The sequence below is a fragment of the Heterodontus francisci genome, chromosome 16 (assembly GCF_036365525.1).
Source record: "Heterodontus francisci isolate sHetFra1 chromosome 16, sHetFra1.hap1, whole genome shotgun sequence".
Taxonomy (NCBI): domain Eukaryota; kingdom Metazoa; phylum Chordata; class Chondrichthyes; order Heterodontiformes; family Heterodontidae; genus Heterodontus; species Heterodontus francisci.
The window spans coordinates 30,974,909-30,988,701 of record NC_090386.1 but is presented as its reverse complement, the minus strand read 5'-3'; the positions used below and the strand labels follow the sequence as shown (position 1 = coordinate 30,988,701).

General features: G+C 42.6%; 1 protein-coding gene across 1 annotated transcript in view; it reads left to right on the top strand.

The window, feature by feature from the left end:
• Nucleotides 1-4,095, top strand: part of pdrg1 (p53 and DNA-damage regulated 1) — a 39,983-nt gene extending 35,888 nt beyond the window's left edge. Inside the window, exon 5 of the mRNA XM_068048087.1 lies at nt 3,638-4,095. Coding sequence (XP_067904188.1) covers nt 3,638-3,720 — 83 coding nt within the window. The 3' untranslated portion in view covers nt 3,721-4,095. The remainder of the gene's footprint in view (nt 1-3,637) is intronic.
• The last annotated feature ends 9,698 nt before the right edge of the window (nt 4,096-13,793 follow it).

The following is a 13,793-nucleotide window of genomic DNA, read 5'->3' as shown; positions in this document are numbered from 1 at the left end:
TAGTATCCAGTGCCTCCAATCGTTTCTTGATATCACGCGGAGTGAATCGAATTGGCTGAAGTCAGGCATCTGTGATGCTGGGGACTTCAGGAGGAGGCCGAGATGGATCATCAACTCGGCACTTCTGGCTGAAGGTTGTTGCAAATGCTTCAGCCTTATCTTTTGCACTGATGTGCTGGGCACCCCCGTCATTGAGGATGGGAATATTTGTGGAGCCACCTCCTCCAGTTAGTTGTTTAATTGTCCACCACCATACACGGCTGGATGTGACATGACTGCAGAGCTTGGATCTGATCCGATGGTTATGGGATCGCTTAGCTCTGTCTATCGCATGCTGCTTACGCAGTTTGGCATGCAGATAGTCCTGTATTGTAGCTTCACCAGGTTGACACCTCATTGAGGTATTCCTGGAGCTGCTCCCGGCATACCCTCCTGCACTCTTCATTGAACCAGGGTTGGTCTCCTGGCTTGATAGTAACGGTAGAGTGGGAGGTATGTCGGGCCATGAGGTTACAGATTGTGGTTGAGTACAGTTCTGCTGATGCTGATAGCCCACAGCGCCTCATAGATGCCCAGTTTTGCATTGCTAGATCTGTTTGAAATCTATCCCATTTAGCACGGTGATCGTGCCACACAACACAATGGAGGGTATCCTCAGTGTGAAGGCAGGACTTCGTCTCCACAAGGACAGTGGAGTGGTCACTCTTGCCAATACTGTCATCGACAGATGCATCTGTGGCAGGCAGATTGGTGAGGACAAGGTCAAGTATGTTTTTCCTTCTTGGTTCCCTCACCACCTGCTGCATACCCAGTCTAGCAGCTATGTCCTTTAGGATTCGGCCAGCTCGGTCAGTAGTGGTGCCACAGAGCCACTCTTGGTGATGGATATTGAAGTCCCCCACCCAGAGTACATTCTGTGCCCTAGCCACCCTCAGTGCTTCCTCCAAGTGCTGTTCAATATGGAGTACTGACTCATCAGCTGAGTGAGGGCGTTAGGTAGTAATCAGCAGGAGGTTTCCTTGTCCATGTTTGACCTGATGTCATGAGACTTCATGGGGTCCAGAGGTGATGTTGAGGACTCCCAGGGCAACGCCCTCACGACTGTATACCACTGTGCCACCACCTCTGCTGGGTCTGTCCTGCCGGTGGGACAGGACATACCCGGGGATGATGATGGCAGTGTCTGGGACATTGTCTGTAAGGTATGATTCTGTGAGTTTGCGTATGTCAAGCTGTTGCTTGACTAGTCTGTGGGACAGCTATCCCAACTTTGGCACAAGCCCCCAAATGTTAGTAAGAAGGACTTTGCAGGGTCGACGGGGCTGGGTTTGCTGTTGTCGTTTCTGGTGCCTAGGTCGATCCCGGGTGGTCCGTCCAGTTTAATTCTTTTTTTATTGATTTCGTAACTGTTAGATACAAATGAGTGGCTTGCTAAGCTATTTCAGAGGGCAAACCCATTGCTGTATGTCTGGAGTCACTTGTAGGCCAGACCAGGTAAGGAGAGCAGATTTCCTTCCCTAAAGGGCATTAATGAACCCGATGAATTTTTACAACAATTGACAATGGTTTCATGGCCATCATTAGACTAGCTTTTTAATAGCCAGATTTATTAATTGAATTCAAATTCCACCTTCTACTGTGGTGGGATTTGAACCCATGTCACCAGAGCAATACTCTGGGTCTCTGGGTTACTAGTCCAGTGACAATACCACGACACCACTGCCTCCCCTTTGTTCATTTCATCCACCGTTTCCTTATTTACTCTTAACTCCCCATTCTCACTCTCTAGAGGACCATCACTCACTTTACTTATTCTTTTTCTTTTTAAATACCTGTAGAAACTTTTGCTATCTGTTTTTACATTTCTAGCTAGCTTCCCCTCATACTCTAATTTCTTTCCCCTGATTAACCTTTTAGTCATTCTCTGCCGTTCTTCATATTGTTACGACCAGGTGGGAAAGCGGTCTAGGGTTCCCTCTCAGCCTTCACTTGGTCTAACCATAACAGGGGTTTAATGTTAAACACAGTTTTTTTTTTTTTAGCTCTGCTTTAGTGAATCCTTGTTCACTAACTTCCAATTATAAGGCAAAGAAACTAGCCAAACAGGTTTGCTTGAGTTTAAAGAAAAAAGGTTGAAATTGATTAAACTTTAAACACTAATTCGGTTAACACCTACGGATACACGACACGCCCATGTTAGCATGCATATGTGATAAACACACATGCAGATAGAGATAGAAAAGAACAGAAGAAATAAAGTGGAAAATTTTGAGGCAATATCTGAAGATGGTTTTGGTTACTGTTCTTTGAGCTCGCTTTAAAGTCCTTGATTGTAGGTAGGTCTTGCTTTTGTTTCGGGCCCAGTATTCTTCCTAAACTTTGTTCAGTGTAGGAGACTTTTCTCTCTTGAAGTTCATGTGTCCTCAGTGGTTCGAGAGGTTTGTGAGAAAGAGATGGGAGCAGACAGGAGAGGTCTTCTTACTCCAGGAGCAAAAAGTCTTTTTTTTTCAGTTCAAATTCTTTGTACAATTCAGAAAACCCAGGTTGCCAAGTAGGTTAGTCATGTGACTAACTGCTTTGACCATGTCTGTTTGTTGATTCAGCCATCCCAGCAGTCATCTTGAAATTTGAGCTCCCTCACCTTCAATGTCTGCTCAAAGTCCATTGTGGGTTTCAGTGGATAAGGGAAGTAACCCCTTTGTCTCCACAGGCACTGTCTGTTAATATGCAAATGTCTTACCAGCCAAGGGCCTGGTGATTTTTTTTTTAAAAACCAGTCCTTTCTTCATTTCCAACAATGTTCATATGACAAAATTAATATGCCTCATTCTTGGGTTGGGGGGGGGTGGTGGGGGGAGGTTCTGCATGACAATATTCTTACCAATCATCTGACCTGCCACTCATCTTTGCACAATTATATGCTTTCCTTAACTTCTTTAGTTGACCATGGATGGTGGATCCTTCCCTTAGATTTTTTTATAGTATGAATATACTTATTCTGAGTATTCTGAAATGTCCCCTTAAATGTCTGCCACTGTTTCTCTATTGATCTATCTCCTAGCCTAGTAACCTATTTCACTTCAGCTAGCTCAGCTTTCATGCCCACATAGTTGCCCTTATTCAAGTTTAAAATACTAGTCTTAGACCCACTCTTCTCTCTTTCAAACTGAATGTAAAATTCAATCATATTGTGGTCGCTGCTACCTAGAGGTGCCTTTACTCTGAGGTCATTAATTAATCTGGTCACATTACACAATACCAACTCTAATATAACCTGCTCTCTGGTTGGTTCCAGAACGTGCTGCTCTAAGAAACTATCTCGAAAGCATTCTATGAATTCCTCATCCAGGCTACTATTGCCAGTCTGATTTTTGCAGTTTATATGTAGATTAAAATCACCCATGATTATTGCCGTTCCTTTATCACAATTACTCAATATTTCTTCTTGTATACTTCGTCCCACATTGTGGTTACTGTTAGGGGGCCTGTAGACCACTCCCGCGAGTGACTTCTTCCCTCTTGCTCTAATATCTCCTTCTCTGGCTTACTGTCAGATTTTGTTTGCTAACACCCCAGGGTGACAGGGATACTGAAGTCCACTCCTGCTGATGATTCTGATTCTCTAACTTAATTCTAGGAAAACCTGAACTCAAAGGATTCAACCTTTCCCCTTTAACCCAAGAAGAGATGCGGGCCATTGAGAAGACATTGAAGAGTTGAAAGTTGCTTCAGACTTGTAAAATTGGTGAGAACTGGATGTGGTACCAAGTATTAGAGGAACTGCTGATTTACAGAACATGGACAGCACATGCACGACTTTAAGGCCATGTAAAGATGTTGTGGGATTTTTGTCAACATTCGCTCCAGTTCAAAAATTTACCACAGTTGGTTCTCAACAGTATTGTGATTTATGAAATCATTAGATAATTGAATGATACAACCAAGAGGAAGGCTATTTGGTCCATCATGCCTATTTGTGGCCAGCTGTCTTTCTTCCCTAGATTTTGCTTGGGACTTGAACAGATACAATAACTTAAACATCATAGTTGACTACTTGGCAAATGAACTTTAAGAATAAAAATGTTGGAATACTGATCCTTTTTATAGCTATCATCTTTGTGGTTTTCATCTTTGTTACATTTTACCATGTACTTCCTTCAGGAAAAATCCTTGCTCTGCAGAAAATGGAGGTTGTTATTTAATGGAATAATTTTGTAACAATGCAAACCATAATCTGAGACATTAAAACTTAAACTCCCTTAACTACAATCGAGGCTACCAGGGGAAAAAGGTAAGCCAGCATTTAACCTTTCTGATGGTCTTTACTCCAAACTGAGTCATGCAGGCCAAGAAGCTCCCAGGTTTAGTCCTTGGATTGTGTTGAGTTTGTCAATCTTGGCCAATGGTTGTAGGGTTTTTGGTTAGTCTCAAGATGTGGGCATCACTGAGAAGTCTGGCATTTATTCCCCAGCATCTTAAAAAATCTGGAATTAAAAGCTAGTCTCAGTGCCATGGCACTATCATCGATGGTCGTAAAAACCCATCTGGTTCACTAATGTCTGATAGGGAAGCAAATCTGCTGTCCTTACCTGGTCTGGCCTGTATGTGACTCCAGACCCATAGCAATGTGGTTGACTCTTAACTTCCCTCTGAAATGGCCTAGCAAGCCACTCAGTTGTCAAGGGCATTTAGGGATGGGCAACAAATGCTGGCCTTGCCAGCAACACCCACATCCCATGAAAGAATTGTTTTTAAAAACTACCTGCTGCTGATCAGGACTTGGACTGTTAGATGTTTGTTGCAACCTGAATGGCTTGCGAGGCCTCTTCAGAGGGCAGTTACGACTGCAAACTCCACACCAGTGCTCACCAATATGCTTCAGACCCAATTCTTCAAGATATCTGCACTTTAGAGGGCTACCAGTCACTTTCAAATGGCCCTGGCTCACCCTTGTGAGAAGCCTTCCTCAGAACTCCGCTTGATACTTCCTAAATGCTTCCAGCTCCATATAGAACAACACCACCATGCTAAATGAGATGGATTCAGAATAGATCTAGCAGCTCAAAACTGGGCATCTAGGAGACTCTGTGGGCTATCAGCAGCAGCAGAATTGTATTCCACCATAATCTGTAACCTCATGGCCTGGCATATCCCTCACTCTGCCATTACCATCAAACCAGTGGACCAATCTTTGTTCAATGAGGAGTGTAGGAAAGCATGCCAAGAGCAGCAGCAGGCATACCTAAAAATGAGGTGACAACCAAGTGAAGCTAGAACAGGACTGCATACATGCTAAACAGCAGAAGCAGCATGTTTGCATAGCCTAAGCCAAGTGATTCTACAACATAGGAACAGGAATAGGCCATTCAGCCCATGGAACCTGCTCTACCATTCAATACGATCATGGCTGATCATTCACTTTGCCTTTTTCTCAAACAATCCCCATATCCCTTTGTGTCATTGGTATTTAGAAATCTGTCAATCTCTGTCTGAAATGTACTCAATGACTGGACTTCCACAGCTTAGTTTAGTTTAGAGATACAGCACTGAAACAGGCCCTTCGGCCCACCGAGTCTGTGCCGACCATCAACCACCCATTTATACTAATCCTACACTAATTCCATATTCCTACCATATCCCCACCTGTCCCTATATTTCCCTACCACCTACCTATACTAGGGGCAATTTATAATGGCCAATTTACCTATCAACCTGCAAGTCTTTGGCATGTGGGAGGAAACCGGAACACCCGGAGGAAACCCATGCAGACACAGGGAGAACTTGCAAACTCCACACAGGTAGTACCCAGAATTGAACCCGGGTCGCTGGAGCTGAGGCGGCGGTGCTAACCACTGCGCCACTGTGCTGCCCTCTGGGGTAGAGAATTAGAAAGATTCAAAACCCTCTAATGAAAGAAATCTCTCCTCATCACAATCTGAAGTGGCTTCCCCCTTATTTTGAAATTGTGTCCCCTGGTTCTAGACTCCCCAACCAGGGGAAACATCTTAGCTGCATCTACCCTGTCTATCTCTTTAAATATTTTGTAGGTTTCAATGAGATCACCTCTCATTCTATGAAACTCTAGAGAATACAGGCCCAGTTTCCCTAATCTCCCTTCATAGGACAGTCCCGCCATCCGGGAACATGTCTGGTGAACCTTCGTTGCACTCCCTCTATAGCAATAAGAGTGCAAAAACTGCACTCAGTACTCCAGGTGCAGTCTAACCAAGGTTCTATACAATTGAAGCAAGACTTCACTACTCCTGTACTCAAATCCTCGTGCGATTAAAGGCTAACATACCATTAGCCTTCCTAATTGCTTGCTGCACCTGCATGCTAGCTTTCAGTGACTTATTGACAAGGACACGCAGGTCCCTTTGCACAGCTACACTTTCTAATCTCTTGCCATTTAAGAAATACTCTGCACATCTATTCCTCCTACCAAAGTGGATAACCACACATTTTTCCACATTATATTCCATCTGCCACATTCTTGCCCACTAACTAAGTCTGTCCAAATCCCCTTGAAGCTGCTTTGCATCTTCGTCAATATATATTCCCATTTAGTTTTATGTCATCTGCGAACTTGGAAATATTACATTTGGTCCCAACATCCAGATCATTGATATATGTTGTGAACAGCTGGGGCCCAAGTACTGATCCTTGCAGTACCCCACTAGTCACAGTCTGCCAACACGTGAATGACATGTTTATTTCTACTCTATATTTTCTGCCTGTCAACCAATCCTTAATCCATGCTAGTATATTACTTCCTATGTAAGATTATTAGGTTACTAAAAGTTACTAAGCAGTGTACTATTTGTTAAAATCCAGCTATTAAAAACTAACAACTAACTTATCATAAGCTAATATTTAGTTTTATTAGAACCCTTCTTTGTAGTATGGTTAAAGTGGAAAAACTTAGGAAATAGGGCACAGTATAGACAAGATGTCAAAGGAGAGGCGTTCTGGGAGGTTATGTCAAGTTTTAAAATGCTTACTTGCAGTGTAAGGGTGAGACCTTAAGAGCAGACAGTAAAACGGTTTCTGTATAGATTTGCCTTATGAGATAAGGAACCTCGAAATGTAAAAGCATTGAGATAAAGTAGTCAACACAAAGGGGTACTAATTATGCAAATCCAAAAAGTTAGCAACCATCACAAAATGATCCTTGTATAAAAGCAAAATACTGCGGATGCTGGAAATCTTGGTTAAGAAAGGCATCCTTTAATACAAGATTAATCACTGATTGGAAGGGGTAACTGGAAAGCTGCCAGGATAAAAGAAGTCTTTGATACTGTATAGCAGAGAATTTTTGAACAACAACGGGAGGGAGACCGACAAGGAAAACTTGAAGACCGAAAGCTGCAAGAGAAAGAGTCGTGCACTGTGCCGTCCAGTCTCTAAAGGGGTAGTATCTGTGTTAGACTGTTAATTACTGCCTGGGTTTGTGACTATGGTTTATCTGAAAACAGGCTTATCCTTACTTTTATCTCAATAAAGTCGATTCATAACCAGCTTTGTGTTGCCAATTCTGTTACTATCTTAGAAGGGGGCATAAAACATCCCTATCTTATATCTTACACCATGTGCTTTAATCTTGCTAACCAACCTCCTGTGGGGGACTTTATCAAAGTGGCGCAGTGGTTAGCACCGTAGCCTCACAGCTCTAGTGACCCAGGTTCAATTCTGGGTACGGCCTGTGTGGAGTTTGCAAGTTCTTCCTGTGTCTGCATGGGTTTCCTCCGGGTGCTTCGGTTTCCTCCCACATGCCAAAGACTTTCTGGTTGATGGGTTAATTGGCCTTTATAAATTGCCCCTAGTATAGGTAGGTGGTAGGGAAATATAGGGACAAGTAGGAATGTGGAATTAGTGTAGGATTAGTATAAAATGGGTGGTTGATGGTCGGCACAGACTTGGTGGGCCGAAGGGCCTGTTTCAGTGCTGTATCACTAAACTAAAAACCTTCTGAAAATCCAAGTATACTACATCCACCGATTTCCCCTTTATCAATTCTGTTCGTAACATCCTCAAAAAAACTCCAACACGTTTGTCAAACATGATTTCCCATTCATAAATCCATGTTGACTATGCCAATCAGATCATTAAGTGTCCATTTGTCACATCCTTTAGAATAGATTCTAGCATTGTCCCTACTACTGATGTAAGGCTAACCGGTCTGTAGTTCCCTGTTTTCTTTCTCCCTCTTAAATAGTGGTGTAAAATTTGCTACCTTCTGGTCTGCTGGAACTGTTCCAGAATCTATATAATTTTGGAAGGTGATCACCAATTCATCCACTATCTCCATAGTTACCTCTTTCAACATTCTGGGATGTAGAAGATCAGGTCCCAGGGACTTATCAACCTTCAGCCTCATTACATTCTCCAAAGCAACCTTCTTACTAATACTAATTTCCTTCAAATCCTCATTCTCCCTAGTTCCTTGGATCTCTAATTCTGGGAGATTTCTTGCATTTTCCTCAGTGAAGACAGAAACAAAGTAATCATTTAGCTTCTTTGCCATTTCTCTTCCCCATTATATATTCTCCTGACTCTGCCTGTAATGGACCCACATTTGTCTTAGCCAAATGTTACCTTTTTATGTACCTATAGAAACTTTACCGTCCATTTTTATGCTTTTGCTAATTTGCATTCATATTCTATTCTCTCTCTTATTATCAATTTCTTGGTCCTCCTTTGCTGTATTCTAAAATCCTCCCAATCCTCAGGTTTACTGTTATTTCTGGCAACTTTATAGGCCTTTTCTTTTAATCTTATACAATCCTTAACTTTTTTTGTTAGCCACGGTTGACTGCCTTTACTTTTGGTGTTTTTGAACCTTGAAGGAATGTATAGTTGCTGTAAACTATGTAATAATTCTTGAAAGACTATCCATTGCCTATGTACTGTCATACCTTTTAATATATTTTCCCAATCTGCCTCAGCCAATTTGCCCCTCATACCTTCATAATTTCCTTTGTTCAAATTTAACACCCTGGCTTCAGATTGAACTACCTCACTTTCAAACATAATGTAAATTTCTAGTATATTATGGTCACTCATCCCTAAGGATTCTTTTACAACAAGATTATTCATTAACCCTTTCTCATTGCATAATACTAGATCTAAAATAGCCTGTTTTCTAGGCAGTTCCTCAACATACTGCTCATTAGGTTTACCCAGTCTATATGCAGATTAAACTCACCCATGATTACTATATGATCCATGCTACATGCTTCTCTAATCTCCTGATGAAGACCATGCCCCACACTACCATTACTGTTTGAAGGCCTATAAACAACTCCTATCAATGTTTGCTGCCCCTTGCTGTTTCTTAGCTCCACCCAAACAGATTCCACATTTTGTTCTTCCGATCTGAGATCCTCCCTTACTAATGGTACTGATCCCATCCTTATTATCAACACAACACCACCTCCTTTTCCTTTATGCTTGTCCTTCCTAAATGTCGAGTATCCTTCAGTATTCAGTTCCCAGTCCTGGTCACCCTGTAGTCACGTTTCCATAATGGCAATTAGATCATACCCATTTACCTCTATTTGTGCCTTTAAATCATCTACCTTTATGCAAATGCTGCATGCATTCAGGTAGAGTCCCCTCAACCTTGTCTTCTTGACATTATTCTGCATTCTAAGCCTAGTTGCTGCTCGCCTTTATTTTGCCTGCCTTCTAATGTCACTTGCTACTTTTCTACCTCCTGTTACCAGCTTTACTTCCTTCCAATTTGAGCTACCCCTCAGGTTCCCATCCCCCTGACAAGTTAGTTTAAACCCTTGCCAACAGTACAGCATATCTCCCTGTGAGGATATTGGCTCCAGTCCTGTTAAGGTGTAGCCCATCCATCTTGTACAGGTCCCACCTGCGCCAGAACCGGTCCCAATGCCTCAGAAATCTGATGCCTTCCCTTCTACACCAATTCTCCAGCCATGTGTTCAATCGATCAATCCACCAATTCCTATGCTCACTAGCACATGGCACTGGGAGTAATCCTGAGATTACTGCCCTTGAGGTCCTGCTTTTTAATTTCCTTCCTAACTCCCTAAAATCTGCTTTCAGGACTCATTCCTCTTCCTACCTATGTCATTGGTACCAATGTGGACCACGACCTCTGGCTGTTCACCCTCCCCCAATAGGATGTCCTGCAGTCGCTCCGTGATATCCTTGACCCTGGCACCAGGGAGGCGAACACCATCCTGGAGTCATGTTTAGATTAGAGATACAGCACTGAAACAGGCCCTTCGGCCCACCGAGTCTGTGCCGAACATCAACCACCCATTTATACCAATCCTACACTAATCCCATATTCCTACCAAACATCCCCACCTGTCCCTATATTTCCCTACCACCTGCCTATACTAGTGACAATTTATAATGGCCAATTTACCTATCAACCTGCAAGTCTTTTGGCTTGTGGGAGGAAACCGGAGCACCCGGAGAAAACCCACGCAGACACGGAGAACTTGCAAACTCCACACGGGCAGTACCCGGAATCGAACCCGGGTCCCTGGAGCTGTGAGGCTGCGGTGCTAACCACTGTGCTGCCCTGCTGCAGAAACGCCTATCTGATCTCCTAACTATCGAATTCCCTATCACTATTGCTCTTCCACTCTTCTTCCTCCCCTCCTGTGCAGTTGAGGCACCCATAGTGCCACGGACGTTGCTTTGGCTGCACTCCCCTGAGGAACCATCGCCCTCACCAGTATCTAAAATAGAAAACTGATTAGTAAACAAGATAGACTCAACCAACTGATCAGATCAAAACTCTGCAGTCCTGCCACACCCAGTCAAGAATGATGGTGGACAATTAAACAACTAATGGGAGGCGGAGGATCCACAAATATCCTCACCCTCAGTGATGGGGGAGCCCAGCAGGTCAGTGCACAAGACAAGGCTAAAGCATTTGCAACCTTCTTAAATCAGAAGTTTCGAGTGAATGATCCATCTCGGCCTTCTCAGATGTCCCCATCATTCATAAATTCCAGTCTTCAGACAATTTGATTCACACCACATGATATCAAGAAATGGACATACTGGATACAACAAAAGCTATGGGCCCAGACAACATCCTAGCTGTCGTGTTGAAGATGTGTGCACCAGAACTGCCTGTGCCCCTAGCCGAGCTGTTTCAGTACAGCTCCAACACTGGTGTCTACCCGACAATGTGGAAAATTGGCCAGTTATGTTATCCACAAAAAGCAGGACAAATCCTATCTGGCCAATTACATCAGTCTACTCTCAATAGTCAGCAAAGTGATTGAAGGTGTTGCTGACAGTGCTGTCAAGCAGCATTTATTCACCAATAACCTGTTCACCAATGGTCAGTTTGGATTCCAACAGAACAACCTAGCTGCAAGCCTCATTACAGTTTCCAAGGACCAGCTTTGGTCCAAGCATAGACCATAGAGCTAAATTCCAGATATGAGGTGAAATGGTTGCACTTGACAACAAGGAGCCCTAGTAAAATTGAAGTCAATCGGAATCGGGGTAAGCTCTCCACTGGCTAGAGGCATAGCTCACACAAGGAAGATGGTTGTGGTTGTTGGAGGTCAATCATCTCAGTACCAAGACATCACCACAGGAGTTCTTCTGGGTAGTGTCCTAGGCCCAACTATCCTTGTCTGCTTCATCAATGACCTTTCCTCCATCATAAGGTCAGAAGTGGGAATGTTCGCTGATGATTGTGCAATGTTCAGTTCCACTCAAGACTTCTCAGCTAATGAAGCAGTCCGTGCCTGCGTGCAGCAAGACCTGGATAACGTTCAGGCTTGGGCTGATAAGTGACAAGTAACATTCGCACCACACAAGTGCCAGGTCATGACCATCCCCAACAAGAGACAATCTAATCATCTCCCCACAGTATTTTAATGGCTGGCCCATGGTAACCCCTAGGATATTGATGATGGGAGATTTGGCAATGGTAATGCCATTGAACATCAAGGGGAGATGGTTAGATTGTCTCATGTTGGAGATATCCATTGCCTGGCACTTGTGTAGTGTGAATGTTATTTGCCACTTAATAAGGGCAACAAATGCTAGCCTTGCCAGCGACACCCACATCCCATGAAAGAATATAAAAAAGAACCTAAACTGAGCATCAGTGAGCAATTTGCTGCTGAGTAAGTGTCGCTTGATAGCACATCCTTTAATTTGCTGATGATTGGGAATAGGCTGTTAGGGTGGTAATTGGCTTGTTTGAATTTGACCTTTTTTGGACAGGGTATATCTGGACAATTTTCCATATTATCGGGATGCTCGTGTTGTAGCTGTACTGGAATAGCCAAACCAACTTAAATCAGCTACCTATTGTCTCACTAATTCGGTACTTTGTGAAAAGTGTTGTTAGGTTGAACCTTATTAATTTATGAATATCTAATTGAGTTAAAACCAATTTAGGTATTCTGCTAAAGAATTTGAACAGATGTGATTTATGACACAGCATGTAAGTGGCCTCCATTCTTAGTGAACAATGAGTAAAACGTATGAGCATTTTCTCCACTAGGCATTGGACCAACTGGTTTACAATTCTCTGTTTATCATGTTATTTGCTCTCCATTCCTCAGACACTACCCATATGCTGATGGAACTCTTGTAACCGTAAACTGGAGTATTGTAAATATTAACCAGAGTACTGCGTGTTTCCTTTCTCTTTTCCTTAAGATGTGTTCTGTTTGGTCCCTGGGCCTGCAAATATTTTTGGCTAGATTTTTCACCTATTGTTTACAAATGATTAGAAGCATAACTGTTAATTTCTTGAGGTCTTCATAGCCTCTGCTTCATTGACGTGTTTAATATTTTTATGAATTATACCTAGCATTTGCTAATCTAATTATAAAAAAAAAAGTTCCTCTAATTTTTTTTCATTCTGTTCATGGAGGTGTTGGTTCCTGTTAAGCTCAGGGAACCCCTGATACTTTCACCAAGCAATCATTCCTCACATGAGAACCCAAATTGAGTATTTTCAGGTTATTTAACCAGAGAGGAGACATCAGAGCTGAGCCCGATTCTGTCCTTATTCAACATCTGCAAAGAAACACCAATCCAATTGATTTAGTCTTGTGTCCACTGAAATCTGCTACATGTATTACTTAAAATGCCAGATTGGTAGTAAAACTATTCCAACGAATTAATTACTACATATTAAGATTTCGCAGTACTCGGTCTCCTCTCAGCTGAAGGAAAACAAAATACTGTAGATGCTGGAAATCTGAAATCGAAACAGAAAATGTTGGAAATACTCAGCAAGACTGGCAGCATCTGTGGAGAGAGAAACATAACATTTTCAGGTCTGTGTTCTGATTATGGTTAAAAACCTGAAACGTTAATTCTGTTTTTCCCTCCACTGATGCTGCCAGACCTGCTGAGTATTTTCAGCATTTTCTGTTTCTATTTCAGCTGAAGGAAAAGTTTTTCAGCTTCCAGCCCTATAAGTAACCTTGTGGGTGGCTTTCCTTTATAAGGAAGGCAGCACTCTGGATTTATTAATTCCAGAAACAGTGCATGATGCAACATCATAATCAGAGCATAACATGATCATGATAAATATCAGTTAGTGTTATATACTGGAGTTATCCAATCCCAAGATAGCGAGTAATTAATGCCTTTTATTGATTTTGACATTACGGTTTGCAGAATTATATTGAGGTTATTAACTGAAAGCCTGGCTAAGCTGCTTCCAACAGCTTCTTGCCCCGTATGTCTTCACTCTGAAGCTGCCTCGCACCCGGAACGATTGTTCTCCGGACTGTTTGTTCTAGCGTTGTAGCTGCGGTCAGGTA